The sequence below is a fragment of the Atheta coriaria genome, unplaced genomic scaffold (genome assembly GCF_025399875.1).
Source record: "Atheta coriaria isolate IRGN ID8LTWV9N9 unplaced genomic scaffold, Caltech_Dcor_3.1 hic_scaffold_5_pilon, whole genome shotgun sequence".
Classification (NCBI taxonomy): Eukaryota; Metazoa; Arthropoda; class Insecta; order Coleoptera; family Staphylinidae; genus Dalotia; species Dalotia coriaria.
In genome coordinates, this window is record NW_027045447.1 from 742,510 (window position 1) to 758,164 (window position 15,655).

Sequence of the window (15,655 nt, forward strand, 5' to 3'; positions counted from 1 at the left end):
GCCTATATTAAAATTGGAAAGCGCGCATAATTCAAAATGGCTTCGCCTGCGGCACAATTATACAGCTAATGATCCAACAAGTTGTCGTAAGCTTGACTGACCTGACTCACAGCACATTCCGCTTCATTGGCTCATTCGCATTATCGCTTTCAAAACCCAAGCGTTATTTGTAACCGTACAGCCGTTGTGTACTGACTCAAAAGCGTTTTTCTCCGAGTGCGTCGATAGTGATCGGGTGTGAGCGTCGATAATCGAAAGTTCGATTTGTTTACACGCCAACCATCGAAAAGCGATAATATTTTTGGTTTCAGTCCACGTCCGATAATCGTGCAAACTTGTGTGTCTACTATGTAAACTGTGAAAACAAATTTCAAACAAAATGTGTTCCTAAACTAATTTTATATTAAAAAAAAAGTGCGTAAAATAAAATTTAAAATGTTTCCAAGACTAAAAAGCTTCGTATTATGTGTTATTTTATTTCAAATATCAGGTATGTATATATTTTTACGTATAAATTGTCTCATCAAAGTAATTTCGAAATTATTTGTTTTCCTCAACCTTCAACAAGTTGCTAATATGATTAAGTGTGCGCAAACATCAATTCTCTTAATTGCCTGCGCCCTACTGCCCCTAATCAATCTAATGAATATCATACCCCGCATATTTCTTCATCCAAACAATCAATAAATGTATTTCTGTATCAAAACACAAAAGAATCACTTATAACCTTGTAGTTTTAAAGTCAAAATCGAGTAATGTGAAGGTGAGCGTCATCATGACTTAACTTAAGTCAGATATACTAAGAGCAGCGATGTTGCAACGCGTTGTGCATAAAACTATGACTAACCCAATGAATTATTCAACGTTTAAAGAAACTTTACGCGCGTGTGATTATCCATCTCATACCTGAGTGTTGACACTCGCGCCTGACTTAAGTCTACTCGTAAGTAGAGGTGATGCGAGCACCGCGCCTCGTTGGAAAGCAAATAAAATAAACGATAATGTTTTGATCGGTGTGTGTTTACAGCCAAGTTAAACAATTTTTACATTTCCAACATTATCTCCGATGATATACTTAAGTTTAATTATCGCTGTCTGTAAACCTACTCAGCGTAATCTAAGACTGGATTTTGTTCGCCTGAGATATTGTCAATATCAATGCGTAAAATCCCACGATTTAAAAGATATAATATTTTTTATTTGAATACAATTGTAGGCATTTTCCTCATGCACCGCAAGATGTTTCCGATCTTTTACGCGAATTATGAATATGCATCACTGTAAATTACACCACTTGGCAATAATATTTACTTAAGCTAGTTAGCTATCGTCATAGCGCACAGCTTGTGTCAGAGAATTTTGATTCTCAAAATAAATCATTCTGCAAATATTGCCACTCATCATTTGCTTTGGAATAGAAAACATGCAAACTGCAATACTTTTAGCAAACATTCAGCTTCCATTTTTATGTTTATCGTGATTGAGTGACATTCTATTTATATAAAATGGCTGCCAGTGGATGATAACATTGATACATTGCAGTATCTCTGGTTGCATTCTTCTACACATCAAAAAATGCGTTTTAGACTTCATTTTCATCGTGTTAACATTAATTCATATCTGAAACTTCTGATTGTGATTAACATGTGGGATGTATCCTGCTTGAGATAAATTTAATTCTGAAAGGAAATTGTGCTTTTAAACACAAATTTAGTTAAATCTAGAATATAATCTTTCCGCAAATAAATCTCAGGGAAATTTCGATGTTTTGTGCAGTTTATTCCATGATTAACTTAACGTCAAGTCGAAAACTCAATCGTAAGTTACGACTTGCTTATTGCTTATCGTACAATAACATTCATGCGTTTCAGGAAGCGGTCTTCCGGTCACTTTTACGCGTTCATGTAAACTGTTAAAATATTCCGTTTAGAAATATATTTATTCATCATAATTCAATGGAAATACAAATTTTTATTTTTTCTCTGATCACATCGATACTCAACCAACTGCTATCGTACAAACACCTCGTGTGTTTACCGAGATATCATCATTGGAATAACAAACACACATCACACCAGAAAACTGCTTTATAATGAATTTTATCGAATAATACTTATTCGGTTATTTATTTGGTGCGCATTGTGAAAGTGAAAGCGACTTTCGAATGTGCATCGCAACGTTTCCATCATGTGTAACCTTGTCGGCCATTTTGTACACAGTTAAATGACCTTAAATTACTTTAAATTTCAGACACGTATGGATATTCACCACCATACATCGACCTTGCTTCCGAATATGTCTTATCTTCTGGTGACAACTTTAACATCACGTGTACAACACGTGCCAAACCATTATGGTCATACCCTTCGCGGAACACCATCAAATCCATGTCTAACATTAGCACTGCAGTTGAGAAGTTACACAATGATTTGAACTACAAATTCAAAGCTATTTTGATGATCCGCAATGCTTCCTATATGGATACCGGATATTTTTATTGTCATGAATTCGGGAGTACCTTTGACAATAAACAGAATTCATCAAAAATTTACCTTTATGTTAAAGGTATACCTGAATATCAATTTAAGAGAAAAAAAATTTAAATTAAATTTTTATAGATGATACTCATTTATCTGTGGATGATGAAATGACCACTGTGCAAGCAAAAGCAAAGGTTTCCGAAGTGGTCCTACCATGTAGACCTACCTCACCTGATGTCCACGTAGAACTACAATACGCCGGCGAAAACATGGTACCTTTTTAACTTAGCTTCTTAAAATTATTTTGTGCTGTTGTAAAAGGCTTAACTTGCGGCTTAATGTGTAATTAGGTAACCTACCTTCTTCCATTCAGGGTTCTAAAAGGTTCTGATGTAATTAATTTCTGGAATAACACCCCACCTTCATTTGGTGATGTACAGTACTAACAGGTTGCTTATTGTGTTGTGTGGCATGTTATTAATAGGATACTTGGATGATGGTTCAGGTGGTGTTAGATAAAGAAGATGAAAATGGTATGCTATTCACCTATCACCCGCACATAGGTTTCACAATTCATCGGAGCATCTCCGCGGTGGAGTTTGATGATTTCGCTGAAATTTTCATCTGTTATCTACGACTAAACGATGTTGAAGTACAGGAGCATTATAATATTCATTATATACGTATGTGTTTTTCGTTTTATTGTTTTCATACTAACTGTTACTAATTTTGTGGGTACCATCAAAATTTGTGGTTTTTGCTGACTGGGCTTGTGTTGATCAATGTTTCTAAGAATATTTTCGTGTGATATCAATGAATAATACTTACAGAATCGTCCGTTAAATAAAAGAATTGGGTTTACCTTCAAACCTCTGAAACTAAATGATACCGGGATATATAAATGCATATTTGTGCATCCGTCACCAGATATTAAAAAGGAAGAGATTGATGTGTATTTGGTGGTGCACCGTAAGTATGGGATATCAATTATCTTGGTGTCTAGTTTAATACAAATAAATTCACTTGGTGGTATTCTTCAAATCAATGAATTCACTAACATATTAACTACTGCTTTGAATGGCACACCTGAAAACCAATTTTTAAACCAAATTTGTTTTATATTAGCTGACACATCCTCCATTAGGACACCTGAATTAAAGGATCATAGTGATGGTCATACCATTGAAGGACAAATTCTAACTCTCAACTGTAGCCTAGGAGAAACAAATATTCCCTATAATTTTTCATGGGATTACCCTAAAGGAATAGAGGTAAACCATTATTAACCGAAATATAACATTTTCTATAAACCAGTTTTACATTAGATGGAGAGAGTTAAAGAAACAACGCATGTAATCAAATTCGGTCATTACTCCCTGTTGACCATCACAAACACAACCAAAGCTGATACTGGTTTATATCAGTGCCACGTCAAAGACTTCAACGACAACGAAAGCAACGCAAAAATGAATATAAGCATACATGGTATTGATGAATCGTTTATAAAAATCACTGAAGAAAACGAATTGAACAAAGAAGATGAAATCATAGAATATGCCGGGAATAATGTTTACATCAACGTGGATATCGAAGCACACCCCTTGGAGGATCTAGTGCTAAGGTGGTACCATGATGGTACCTTAATCTCCGAATGGGCTTACAATACCGAAGGGGGTACCAACACTATCTATCCAGACTCCAATAAACATTCTACGAATTATACTCAGCATTATTCTCTGATAGAAGTTAAAAATGTTTCCATATATGATTCTGGAATGTATACTATCGAAGCAAGGAATAAGAAGACTCGTGTTGATATGACATTTCCTTTTAGTATTCATGGTACCCATCTGTAAATCTAAAAAAAAACATTTTTTTTTAAATTTTTTTTGTTTTTTAGATAAACCACATGTCCAATTGAATGTGAGCAGGTTTAATTTGGTTAATAATATCAGCCGTGTTATTTGTATTACTAATACTAACCCACCAGCAAGTATTACCTGGAATTTAACTTGTTTGGATGAGGGTTGCGACCTTAGTAATAAAATGAATACAACATTTACGAGAAAATTTCAGACGTATTCTGAACTTGAAGTTGTCGCTTTAGGTCGTGGAATTGTAGAATGCGAAGCCAAAAACTACCTGGGAACTGATACACTTATCAAAACCTTTAATGTTACAGGTACCTTTAATTAATACCCAACCAGAGACAAAAAAACTAAAAATTTTAATAAATTCCAGATGTCCCCAATGGTTTTGAACTGATTCCATCTGAAAACCTGATTCTAAACCCAAACGGTAGTAAAAATGATTACCTGGTACCCCAAGGTGACCAGGTAGTCCTCACCTGCAGAGCTTCCAAGGATACTTTCAAAGATATAAAATGGACCTTTAATAATGAAGAAATCTTTGAAAGTAATGATTACAAAATTGAATCAAGTTTCACTCAGTATTCAACAAAGAGTACCTTAACAATCAGTAACACCAGAAATGGACAATACAATTGTACCGTCACCAGATTCTGGTCTAAAGTGAACAATGTTTACAGGAATAAAACAGATTCACTTAATTTGTTAGTGGTACCATTGGTACCTGCTCGTATAGCAAATTCCAGTCTACAAGAGGTTCTCTACATGGACTACCCGGATGCGTTGAGTATGACCTGCTACTATGAAGGTATTCCACGTCCAGAAATCATGTGGTTGCACAATGATGTGGTAATACCTTTGAGTAATCGTACTGAAATGACTGAAGGTGGTCAAAGGTTAACTTTTAAGAAGACTTTTGATGATGATGATGGTATATACACTTGTATAGTTCAGAATACACAAGGTGAAGATCGATTGTCCATGGAGGTAGTCTTCAACAGTACGTAAAACTCATCAAAAACAATTTATAACCATATTATACTAAGTAAATGTTTACAGATAAACCATTTTCGGTTATACTTTTGGTAGTGATCATCTGTGTGCTGTTTGTGACGGTTATCGTGATTGGAACTTATTCAGTCATTCAATATCGCAAGGAACAAGCCCGGATGAAGAAACTGAAAGCTTTGGGACTTGATAATTTCAGAAAGGGAGACATTGATAAGATTAACCCGGATCATGGTCTTGCCGAGCAAGCAAGTTGGTTACCATATGATATGGAAACATGGGAGTTTCCTTTTGATAAGTTGAAAATGGGCAAACAACTTGGTTCCGGAGCATTTGGAGTTGTTATCAAAGCAGAAGCACGTGGTATCCTCCCAAATGAAGAGACTACCATTGTTGCAGTGAAAACAATCAAACCGGATGCTGATGATATGCATCTAAGGGCTTTGGGTTCAGAGTTGAAGATCATGGGTCAAATTGGGAAGCATCTAAATGTGGTTAACCTCCTTGGGGCTTGCACCAAAAATTTATCCAAAAGTAAAGTATTCTAAAAATTTGTTTCCGGTTTTTATATGAAATTGTTTTGCAAAACAGGAGAACTTCATGTTATTGTTGAATACTGCCGGTATGGTAACATGCAGTCATACCTCCTGAAACACCGCAGGCGTTTCGTTGACCAAATTGATAAAACAACCCAAAAGTTTGATTTTTCCATCGGAAGTGAAGCCTTGGAACGATCATTGTCTGTATCCAGCTATGGCAGGTAATTATTAGTGTTTATATTGATGGTAATGGTTACTAATTGGTGCTGGTGTGTTTCTATCAGTCCCTCAATAACAAGCTACAACCGTAGTGTCTCAAAATCCTCAAATTCTGCTTATCCTTTAAAATCATATCCTCGCAGGCACGAATACAACCAAAGTGATGATTGTACCGGACAAACCCAGAATACAGATACCACTGCATTATCTACAGGTATACCACTTTCCAAATTAACTATTGCTTTTATTTTACTAAGAAAACTTTTTAGAGAATACAATTACAAGCAGTGGAAGTGGTAGTGCCCCAAAATGGAGGTTAAACTACCGTGGGGATTACACAGATGACCAGGAACTGGTCTACAGTAAAGACCTCATTGTATACTCCTGGCAGGTAGCCAGAGGGATGGAATATTTAGTCTCCCGAAAAGTTCTACATCGGGATCTAGCAGCGAGGAATATTTTGCTAGCTGATGATAAAGTTGTGAAAATCTGCGACTTTGGTCTTGCAAAGGAGACTTTGGACTACGAGAAGAAGCAAAATGATGTAGGTCCATGAAATATGACTTAAAACATGACTTAATTTGAGTTTTATTATTATAGACACCATTGCCCATCAAATGGATGGCAGTGGAATCAATCTGTGACAAGGTATTCTCAACCCAATCAGACGTCTGGTCCTACGGGGTTGTTTTATGGGAGTTCTTCTCCTTAGCCATGACCCCCTACCCAGGGATATCAGTGGATGACAATTTTTACGTCAATATCATCAAGGGTATTCGAATGGACAAACCCAAATTTGCCACGGATGAAATCTATCAGATTATGATGGAATGTTGGGAGCATGATCCCATAAGTAGACCTGGGTTTGGGGAACTAGCAAGTCGACTAGGAGAGATTATAAGTCTTAGTGATAAACAGGTAAGGACCTACCATCAATTATTCTCCAAAAAAATTAATTTTTTCCAAAAAAAATTTCAGCACTACATTGATCTAGATGATCCCTACCTGGTTGCAAACACAAGACCTCAAGGAGAATACCTCCCCATGTTCGCCCCACCAGATTTCGAACACATCACAGCAGTACCAAAATACATCAATGACCCATCCCCACCACCCTCACATCGCATCAACATCAACCCTGGGAATACCTCAGCGTATTTAGAAATGAAATCCCCGATGCCTTTCAGTCCTCGTCCCGAAGGATATCAAACCAACGCTTTTGTGTTTGACAAAGGTAACAGGGACAGTGGTGTGGAACTACAGCCGATGTTATCTCCGAAAGCATCAAATCAATACTCTGACCGAAGTCCAACCAGTCCGGAGGTGGATCTGACCAACAGTATTTCAAATCCAATGTATCACAAGTTCAACTTTGAAGACCAGCAGTATCAGAACATTGGTGCACCTGATAATTATATAAACATGAGTGAAAAAAAGAAAGTGGAGCAGAACAGAGTGAAATCACAGATTCCTACTGGGGAAGCATGTTCTCCGAAAGTACCTCTAGCGTTTAATAGTGTAGAAGGAATGCCAAATAGTTTGCCAAATATTTACGACAAACAGAACAATACTGAGGAAGTGCCATATGTGAATTCGTCAACACGAGATTGGGACCGAGTGGGGAATTGTGTAAAATAACGTGATCTCTGAATATGTTTCAAAAGTGTACTGTATAAATTCTACGATTAAGTTTTCCAGTATATCTCATGCTATTACGACACGATACCTTTTTATTTTATAAAAGATTTTTGTCTAAATATATTATTTTCGAAAATCCATGGTTACGATATGAAATTTATGAACATAAACTTCAAAACTTGGGTGAAACCTTTTTGGTTGGGTGGATTTTTTGGATTTTTATGATCAAAAACCTAAATTTAGAAAAAAAAGAGCTATTTTTGAATTTATCAAAGGGTTTTTATTGAGTAAATCCAAAAACGGGGTTTAAACCAACAACACAATGGACACCGGGGACCCTACCGTTAAAAGCACGCGGCAGAAGCTCTTGCTTCGCATGAAGTTCAAATACTGCGTAAGGCGTGTCATTGCGAATATTTTCTGGTTGGAAGACGAGGGACGGGTAGTTCGAAGGAAAAGTGAAGCTATGGACAAGCGGCCATATTTAAACTTTGAAGTATATAACCTAAAATAACCTATTAATACCACACACATTAAAATATCCATTTTATAGACTAGAGTTTCCCTATGCCAGAAACCCGAAGGGCGTAGTTCCACAGATATCGACAACATCGTAAATCTTTTAATGCAAATCAAAGATTTTCGAAGATTTTCAGTACATAACCTAAAAATTTTCACGAAAAAAGCAAAAAATTAAAAAATATCTTTTTAGTTTAATTTTACTAAGTTGGCTAGACACGTCGAATACCAAACCGTACAAAGTCAACGAATAATCATCCGAGAAAAACACATCGCGGACGCATTGTATGTTATTTTATCAGGCGACGTGGTTGTTACCGCCACATCCAACGATACTCAAAGAGTTCGGTCCACTCTACACGCTGGAACCATGTTTGGTGACTTTGCCTTGATATATGACCAACCAAGATCTGTTTCTATAACAGCTATAAGTACATAATAATTTTTTTCATAAAATTTTCCCAAAATTAAAAAAAAAAATTTTAATTTCAGCAAATGTAGAACTTTTGGTGATAACAAAAGCAATCTTCAACCGTTTCATCAGAGAGACCTTACGCTCCCACTATTACCTCATAAACAAAGCACTTCTAAAGTTTCAATACTTCAGCAGTTTTGATCATCGTGATATCGCCGAAATAAGTTTCTACGGCCGAGTCCAGCAATACAAAAAAGGCGAAGTGATTTATTCCAGCCGAACAAACGAAGACATGACTTGTTTCATCCTGGATGGCACCTGTGACATCATGGAAGTGCTTCGTGTCACACGTAAAGTCGACGTCAAAGGCAAAGATCACTTCAGTCACTGCCGAAGTGAGAGTTATGGCAGATCCACCGTTTCGGAAGATCAACCCACCGGACTAGTGGGCGCTCCAATTCAACGCTCAAGCAGTGTGAAAACCAAATTTTATCATAGAGCAACCGTAAACGAAGATAACTGGCAATTGTCACAATTAGGAGCCAATCAGAAACGAGTTAGTTCTCCGGAGAGTTTCATCGGAATGTTTCAGGATGCGAATCGATTTTCCCAACGGAAATCCATGTCGGTTTATCGGGGAAGTATGGTGTCCAATAGCGAGAAAAAAACATCTTATGAATTGTATAAAATGCGCAGGAGTTACGTTCGTAATAGTGTAACCAATGTAGAACCGCACTATATGAATATCGGAACATTCTTCGAAGCTTCCTGTTTCAACATCGGCGAGAATCTGGACAGTCGATGTATAGTCGCTAATGTAAACATGAAAGTCTTAGAAATACCACGAAAAGTCTTGCTTAGACAACAGTCTATTGTATGGGAAGAAGTAAAACGTATGTTAAACTATTACGTACCTACGAGTCAGCAAGTTTTCACTAAATTCCTCAAAGATCGCGCGTATCGCGAGTGGAAACGTAAATTATTATCTGAAATAGTCACACCACAAATCCTCCGGAAGTCAGGGAATCACTTAAGTAATGTTCCGTATTCAATCCGAATTCGGAATGACTTTGACCTGACCGATTACTACCACAAGATGCGTTTTTCCACGTACTGATGTAATAAATTTATGCAAAATTTAACTGCCAAGCGTTTTAATGAGTGTGCTTGTCGTAATTGCTGATTGCAGTAAAACTGCACACGTTTCAAATTATCCTGCCGATATTGGCATGTGCGCTGTGTCGCCTGCGACAAAGGTGCTTGAGAGTTTTGTTCCGTGGAGAAAAGCGCGGAAAACCGCACGGATTCAAGCACTTCTTGAGTGATGAGTCCTCGAGGCCTTTGCGTCACACACAGGCGCACGTGGCACGCCACATACATGCATATACACGTGGTAATCATGTCGCGGATCACATTCTCGCATTTTTTCGCCAACTAGTCGCTTGGATTGCGCCACCGACTGCAGTTGAATACAGAAAATGTGGTTTATATTTAATCACATCCGGGCGTTCATCATATCACTGGCCATGTTGTCTACAATCGTCGAAAAACATCCTGAAATTATAAAAGTTGTAAATAATACAAATTTATCTTTAAGTGAAAATAAAACCAATGAAATTGTGACGAATTTAACAAAACCAAGTGAAAATGTTGTGAAAGACTTAAAATTACGCAATAAAAAATACCGTGATTTTATCCTGGCGAATAGCACGCAGTACTTCGATGGGAAGATTTACATTTTGGGACTGTTCGAGCTGTCTACTCAATATGGCCGCCGCAAACAAGGGTATTCCGAGGTGGCAGCCGCACGACTCGCCATTGAACACATCAACAAAATGGATTACGTTCGTGGATACAAATTGGAACTGCTCATCAACGACACGATGGTCCGAAAACAATGTCAATACATTTAATTTCGTAATTTATCATTTCCTAACCTAAAAAACCAAAAAAAACGTCCCAGCTAAAAAATACCAACTTAACCGATGAAATTCCAACGGAGACATTATTAAATTCCAATTTTACGTGTTCCACGCTAGATTAAACATGTGTATGCATGTGATTGATGTGTATTTGCATTGTATTTCGGTTTCAGTGCGACCCGGGTGCCGGAATCGATCGGTATTTCCACGCGCTTTATTCTAAGAAAATCGTCACGATGCTGTTGGGTACTGCGTGCTCGAATGTCACCGAAAGCCTGGCGAGCATTGTTCCATATTGGAATATTCTGCAGGTACAATGCGAAATTGTTTATATTAACGTTTTTTTTTATATTAAACTCTGTAGATATATTGCTGTATCCGCAATTGTGGGACATAAAACACTCAAGATGTCGCCGAATGTCTGCACTCATGACAATTAATTAATTATCTGCTATTGTAGCTTGTGTTTGAGGCTTTTTTCGACTTCTATGCTTTAATATACGACCTAATGGTAATTTACGATATCCTTTGACATCTTCAGCGTCTACGATTTGCTTAAAAGCCGTGCATTAGCGAGCTCTAAGTGAGACATTCAATTTTCTGAATGAAAATCTTTACTTTTTTCTCTCCCAACCACTTTTTCAGCGTTTTCTTCTCTTTTTTCATTCAATTTGCTTGTTTCTGTCGTGAATCCTTTATTCTCTTGAAATGTCTTCGGTTTTTATTGGTTTTTAAAGCGGGTTTTTCGAACATTTAAACACTTTTGCTTGTTTTCAGCTGAAACCAAATGAATTTTAAACTGTTTTTGATCTGACTTAGTAAATATTTCCGTCTGCTTTTGTTTCATTAGGTCTCATTCGGTTCGACATCGCCGGGTTTATCCGACCGCCGAAAGTTTCCATTGTTTTTCCGCACGGTGACCCCCGACTCGTCATTAAACGACGCCCGCATTGCTCTAATCAAGTATTTCGGCTGGAATACGATTGCGACGTTCGCCCAGCGTGAAAACGCCTATATGTTGCCTCTGAATGGACTTGTGGCTGGTCTGGAAGCTGCCAATGTTGACTGCTCAACGTCCATCACGTTTTCTCTTGAGAACTATAAAGACCAATTGCGGCAATTGAAGGTAAAAGTAAATTTGCGCAAATCTTGCTCTTTTTTAGTTCTTTTGTGTGGTTGATGATTACAGCAATCGGACGTGCGAATTGTCGTCGCTAGTTTTTCACCAGCGTTAATGGAAGCCATTTTTTGTGAGGTTAAGTTTCAATATGGGAAATTTCTACGAAAAAAAAATGATTTTTTGATTTTTAGGTTTACGAGTTGAAAATGTACAGATCTGATTATGTTTGGTTACTCCCCGAGCGAAAATTGCATTTTCCCAATACGACAATTTGCCAAAAAGGTCACGTCTCGAAAACTCTGGAAGGTATCATCACTGTTTCGCATTACAATAAAATGCCGTACGATCAGAAATCAATTTCAGGCTTGGTAAGGCTCCCCATCTGAAAAAACATAACACAAATCAAAAAATTCATATTTCAGACAAACAAAGACTTCTCCAAACTGCTCAACGACACTCAATATTCAAAATTTACCTACGACGCAGTCTGGACAATGGCGGTGCTTCTTCGTCAATTACAAAAGTCCCAACATCTCAACCTGAGCACATTTTATTACGACCAGGACGATTTCGTTGAACACATGCTGGAGGAAATGAAGATTCTCCGATTCATGGGCGCATCAGTTGAGTCCGCACACATTTTATTTACGAGTATTGAATTGGAAACAATTTCAGGGTCCTGTGAGCTTCGCGGGATCCGATCGTGTCGGCGATGTGCACGTGAGACAACTGCAAGAGGGTAAAAATCGAGTCATCGCTTACTATGACTCAACAGCCGAACGCCTCACATTCAAATGCGATGAATGCATTCGCGTCCGTTGGCAGGGCGATGCAAAACCAATTGCCAAGCGTGTTCTCAAGCTGCGTCTCGAAACGATTTCGAAGTATGCGTTCTACGTGATCGGCGTCTATTCCACGATGGGGTTGGTTGTGTGTGTGTTATTCTTCTACTTCAACTTCCACTATAGACGCATTAAAGTCGTCAAGCTTTCCAGTCCACGTTTGAATAATATCGCCGTGTTGGGCTGCGCGCTGGTCTTCATCGCTGTTATTCTACTGGGTGTTGATTCGGGGACTTTGATAAATATTCAATATTTTTCACAGTTATGCACTGTAAGTCCATTAAAAACAAATTTTGATAAAAAATTTTAATATTTTTATATTCAGGCAAGAGTTTTTCTATTATCCGCTGGTATTTCAATGGCTTTTGGTTCAATTTTCGCAAAAACCTACAGAGTACATCGTATTTTCACCTACAGCTGTACAACACGTGATAAACTCCTACAAGACTGGCGTTTAATCATCATGGTATTGATGCTGGTGGTTATCGATGGCTTTGTGGTTACTCTGTGGATATTCGTTGACCCTCTGCAGCGCAGGTTGCATAATCTCACGATTGAGGTTAGCGCGACTGATCGCGCTGTCCTCTATCAACCGCAAGTAAAATAACCTCTAAACCCAAACAAAATAAATCCAAAATTCATCAAAATATTAATTTTAGGTGGAAGTCTGTCGTTGTGTGAACACAACAAGATGGTTCCTGGCAATGTACGGCTACAAAGGTTTTCTTTTAATAATGGGTGTGTACATGGCATGGGAAACACGGCATATTAAAGTGGAAGCGCTCAATGATTCACAATACATCAACATTTGTGTGTACAGCGCTGTGTTTTCATCAATAATGGTCCTCCTGAGTAATTATCTCACCGAATACACAATCATTTCATACTTGACAAGAACACTCAGTATACTTGGCACTACAACATTAACTCTTCTACTTTTATTCGTACCTAAACTAAAAGCCGTTTTTGGGATGGACAACAGGAACCTATGGTACCAGGACTTAGAATTGAATCAAACACAAGAAGATTAGACGCAGAAGATCCCAATGAATTGACTTACAGAATGTTAGTCCAGAATAAAGTCTACAGATGTGAATTACAAGCTTTGGACAAAGAAATCGCACGTTTAGAAGACCTCCTCTTGAAAACCAAGGACTACAAATCAGAACGCTCTAGTATTACAAGAGCTTCATGGCCATGTGTTCAGATATACAACGTTTCATCCCGATTCATGTCTCAAAGTCAATTAAATCAGCTGGATGAGGAGACACTGCCTGCTGAAGACATTATCGATGATAACGACTATGAATATGAATTATCGGAAGCACCTGGCGAGACGAAATCATTCGGGAAGTTTCTACGTGGTATTTTCGGCCGGATGTACTCGATAAGTGACCGTGGTGAGCCAATGGATGAATCCATGCCGGAATCCACGCCGAACGATGAATTCGATGCGCACTTTGAGCGCAGTAGATTAGACGACAAACACCGGTGTCGCATTGATATCGAAGAGCATATTTAATGAGCTTCTCCATTACCTAACGATGCAGGAAGAGGAGCGCGTATTGTGTAGCCATAGGAACCGAGCGAACTTAACCTAGATCGAATAGCTATCGTAATTAATTAATAAACAATGGCGGATGGGGGATACATGAAGCTTTCTGTAATTATCTGGAAAGCTCGAGGGAGTGTGCAAGTTGTGAAGTGCAGTTTGATTGCAATTACATTTACAGAAATCAAAAAATTTGATTTTTATGTTTTTTGTTTAAAAATGAGAGAATTTAACATGTCAGCTTCCGGTTTATAATTGGCATGTTATTGAAACATCGGAAATAATATTTGTCTGTGCAAATAGTGAGGGGTAACTTAAATACGCAACAATAATAAACTACTAATAATTTCAAATTTCAGTTATTAATAGAATTTCATAACAAACTTTTTGTTTTTTTAATATTTTTGATGAATATTCATATTTTCTTCATTTTAAAGCATCAAATGTATTATTTTCATTAAGATTTGAGTTGTTGTTTGCGAGTTTTAATGAATTGCAGGCAGATATAATGACATTAAATAATGACTTGAAGTTTGCCGACTTCCATGCGAGCAGTTGCAAGCAGTATCGATTCCACGACTTGAATGCGAACTTTGTAGAAAATCTAGATTTTAACGCTTCGATTGCGACGGATTTTAATTAAAGTAGAAAATAGATTATAATGAAATTATGCCTGATGAGATCTGGCGTGTTATCAAACTACAATTACTGAAAACTATGAAATTATGCTTATAACTATGATAATAACATGACGTTGTGTACATGTATCACACGAATTGCTAATAAATTTCGTTTCTCATCTGATACACACGTTCGCTGGCTGATAAAAACATGTTATCTGCTGTGTGTAGCGCGCGAGTTCGAGTTTATCACGATGTAAACACACTACTACCAGGAAACTATTGTAGAGAAGTAAATAAACAAGGTGGAAGTGATTTTAGGTGGATAAGTGCATTGTAGCGACATCTAGCGGCGCGTCAGGGAGTTATATTTAAGTAAGATGCACATGCATCACGTAAACTCACACAGACGCGACTTATTTCAATAAAATTCAACGTAAAATCACTTCTACACGAACAAAATGGATTACAGGTGTGAAAAAACGTTTAAATTTGTCATTTCGTGACTTGTATCACTAGTATTTTCACAATAAACACCAAATCCCTACTTAATATTATAAATGCGAAAGTCCTGATGTTTGTTACACTTTCACGTAAAAACTGCTTAACCGATCATTATGAAAATTTGTACACATTTTCTTAGTGGTCCCCGAATGGTTATAGGCTACTTTTTATTTAATAAAAATAACTATTTTTAAAATAAAATAAAGAAATTGTTTAGCCAATAATACCTCTGCATATGGCTATTTGGCTACTTTAACGCCATCTAGCATTCCAGCAATGAAGCTCAAACCTAAGTACTATAGTACCATCACACTGTATTATCACACTGTATTACCGACAGCTACGTCAACATCAAATCCAATTGACTACACTATGGAGACTGAACACTATACTTCCATAGACTATACTT

General features: G+C 37.5%; 3 protein-coding genes across 6 annotated transcripts; all 3 read left to right on the forward strand.

The window, feature by feature from the left end:
• Positions 1–48: 48 nt before the first annotated feature.
• Positions 49–7,888, forward strand: Pvr (PDGF- and VEGF-receptor related). Of its 4 annotated transcripts, none has more exons than XM_065303847.1 (14): positions 49–490; positions 2,251–2,565; positions 2,619–2,752; positions 2,965–3,163; positions 3,606–3,751; positions 3,806–4,322; positions 4,381–4,662; positions 4,722–5,348; positions 5,408–5,890; positions 5,948–6,116; positions 6,180–6,328; positions 6,384–6,658; positions 6,715–7,032; positions 7,093–7,888. In XM_065303847.1, the coding sequence occupies exons 1-14, from the start codon at positions 436–438 to the stop codon at positions 7,750–7,752; spliced, it is 4,329 nt and encodes a 1,442-aa protein (XP_065159919.1). In that variant the 5' UTR covers positions 49–435; the 3' UTR covers positions 7,753–7,888. The 4 variants fall into 4 exon arrangements, with proteins under 4 accessions (XP_065159919.1, XP_065159922.1, XP_065159920.1 ...); XM_065303850.1 differs by having other exon boundaries at positions 6,258–6,328; XM_065303848.1 differs by having other exon boundaries at positions 2,986–3,163.
• A 30-nt stretch (positions 7,889–7,918) lies between these two features.
• Positions 7,919–9,828, forward strand: LOC135793014 (uncharacterized). Its single transcript, XM_065303854.1, has 4 exons — positions 7,919–8,248; positions 8,306–8,407; positions 8,465–8,702; positions 8,764–9,828. The coding sequence occupies exons 1-4, from the start codon at positions 8,075–8,077 to the stop codon at positions 9,801–9,803; spliced, it is 1,554 nt and encodes a 517-aa protein (XP_065159926.1). The 5' UTR covers positions 7,919–8,074; the 3' UTR covers positions 9,804–9,828.
• A 336-nt stretch (positions 9,829–10,164) lies between these two features.
• GABA-B-R3 (gamma-aminobutyric acid type B receptor subunit 3) lies at positions 10,165–15,470 on the forward strand. The gene is given in 10 exon segments (XM_065303851.1): positions 10,165–10,572; positions 10,782–10,919; positions 11,459–11,734; positions 11,798–11,863; positions 11,920–12,096; positions 12,151–12,351; positions 12,404–12,841; positions 12,896–13,168; positions 13,230–13,535; positions 13,538–15,470. Coding segments are annotated over 10 exon segments (2,838 nt in total). The 3' UTR covers positions 14,093–15,470.
• The last annotated feature ends 185 nt before the right edge of the window (positions 15,471–15,655 follow it).

What these genes read in the sequence shown, in the direction of transcription:
- Pvr (XM_065303847.1), top strand. Translation starts at nt 436, where the DNA reads ATGTTTCCAAGACTAAAAAGCTTCGTATTATGTGTTATTTTATTTCAA. An exon ending in TTATAATATTCATTATATAC is followed by an intron (nt 3,164 to 3,605) that starts GTATGTGTTTTT and finishes GTTTTATATTAG; the next exon opens with CTGACACATCCTCCATTAGG. An exon ending in TACCACTGCATTATCTACAG is followed by an intron (nt 6,329 to 6,383) that starts GTATACCACTTT and finishes AAAACTTTTTAG; the next exon opens with AGAATACAATTACAAGCAGT.
- LOC135793014 (XM_065303854.1), top strand. Translation starts at nt 8,075, where the DNA reads ATGGACACCGGGGACCCTACCGTTAAAAGCACGCGGCAGAAGCTCTTG. An exon ending in GGCCATATTTAAACTTTGAA is followed by an intron (nt 8,249 to 8,305) that starts GTATATAACCTA and finishes TCCATTTTATAG; the next exon opens with ACTAGAGTTTCCCTATGCCA. An exon ending in TGTTTCTATAACAGCTATAA is followed by an intron (nt 8,703 to 8,763) that starts GTACATAATAAT and finishes TTTTAATTTCAG; the next exon opens with CAAATGTAGAACTTTTGGTG.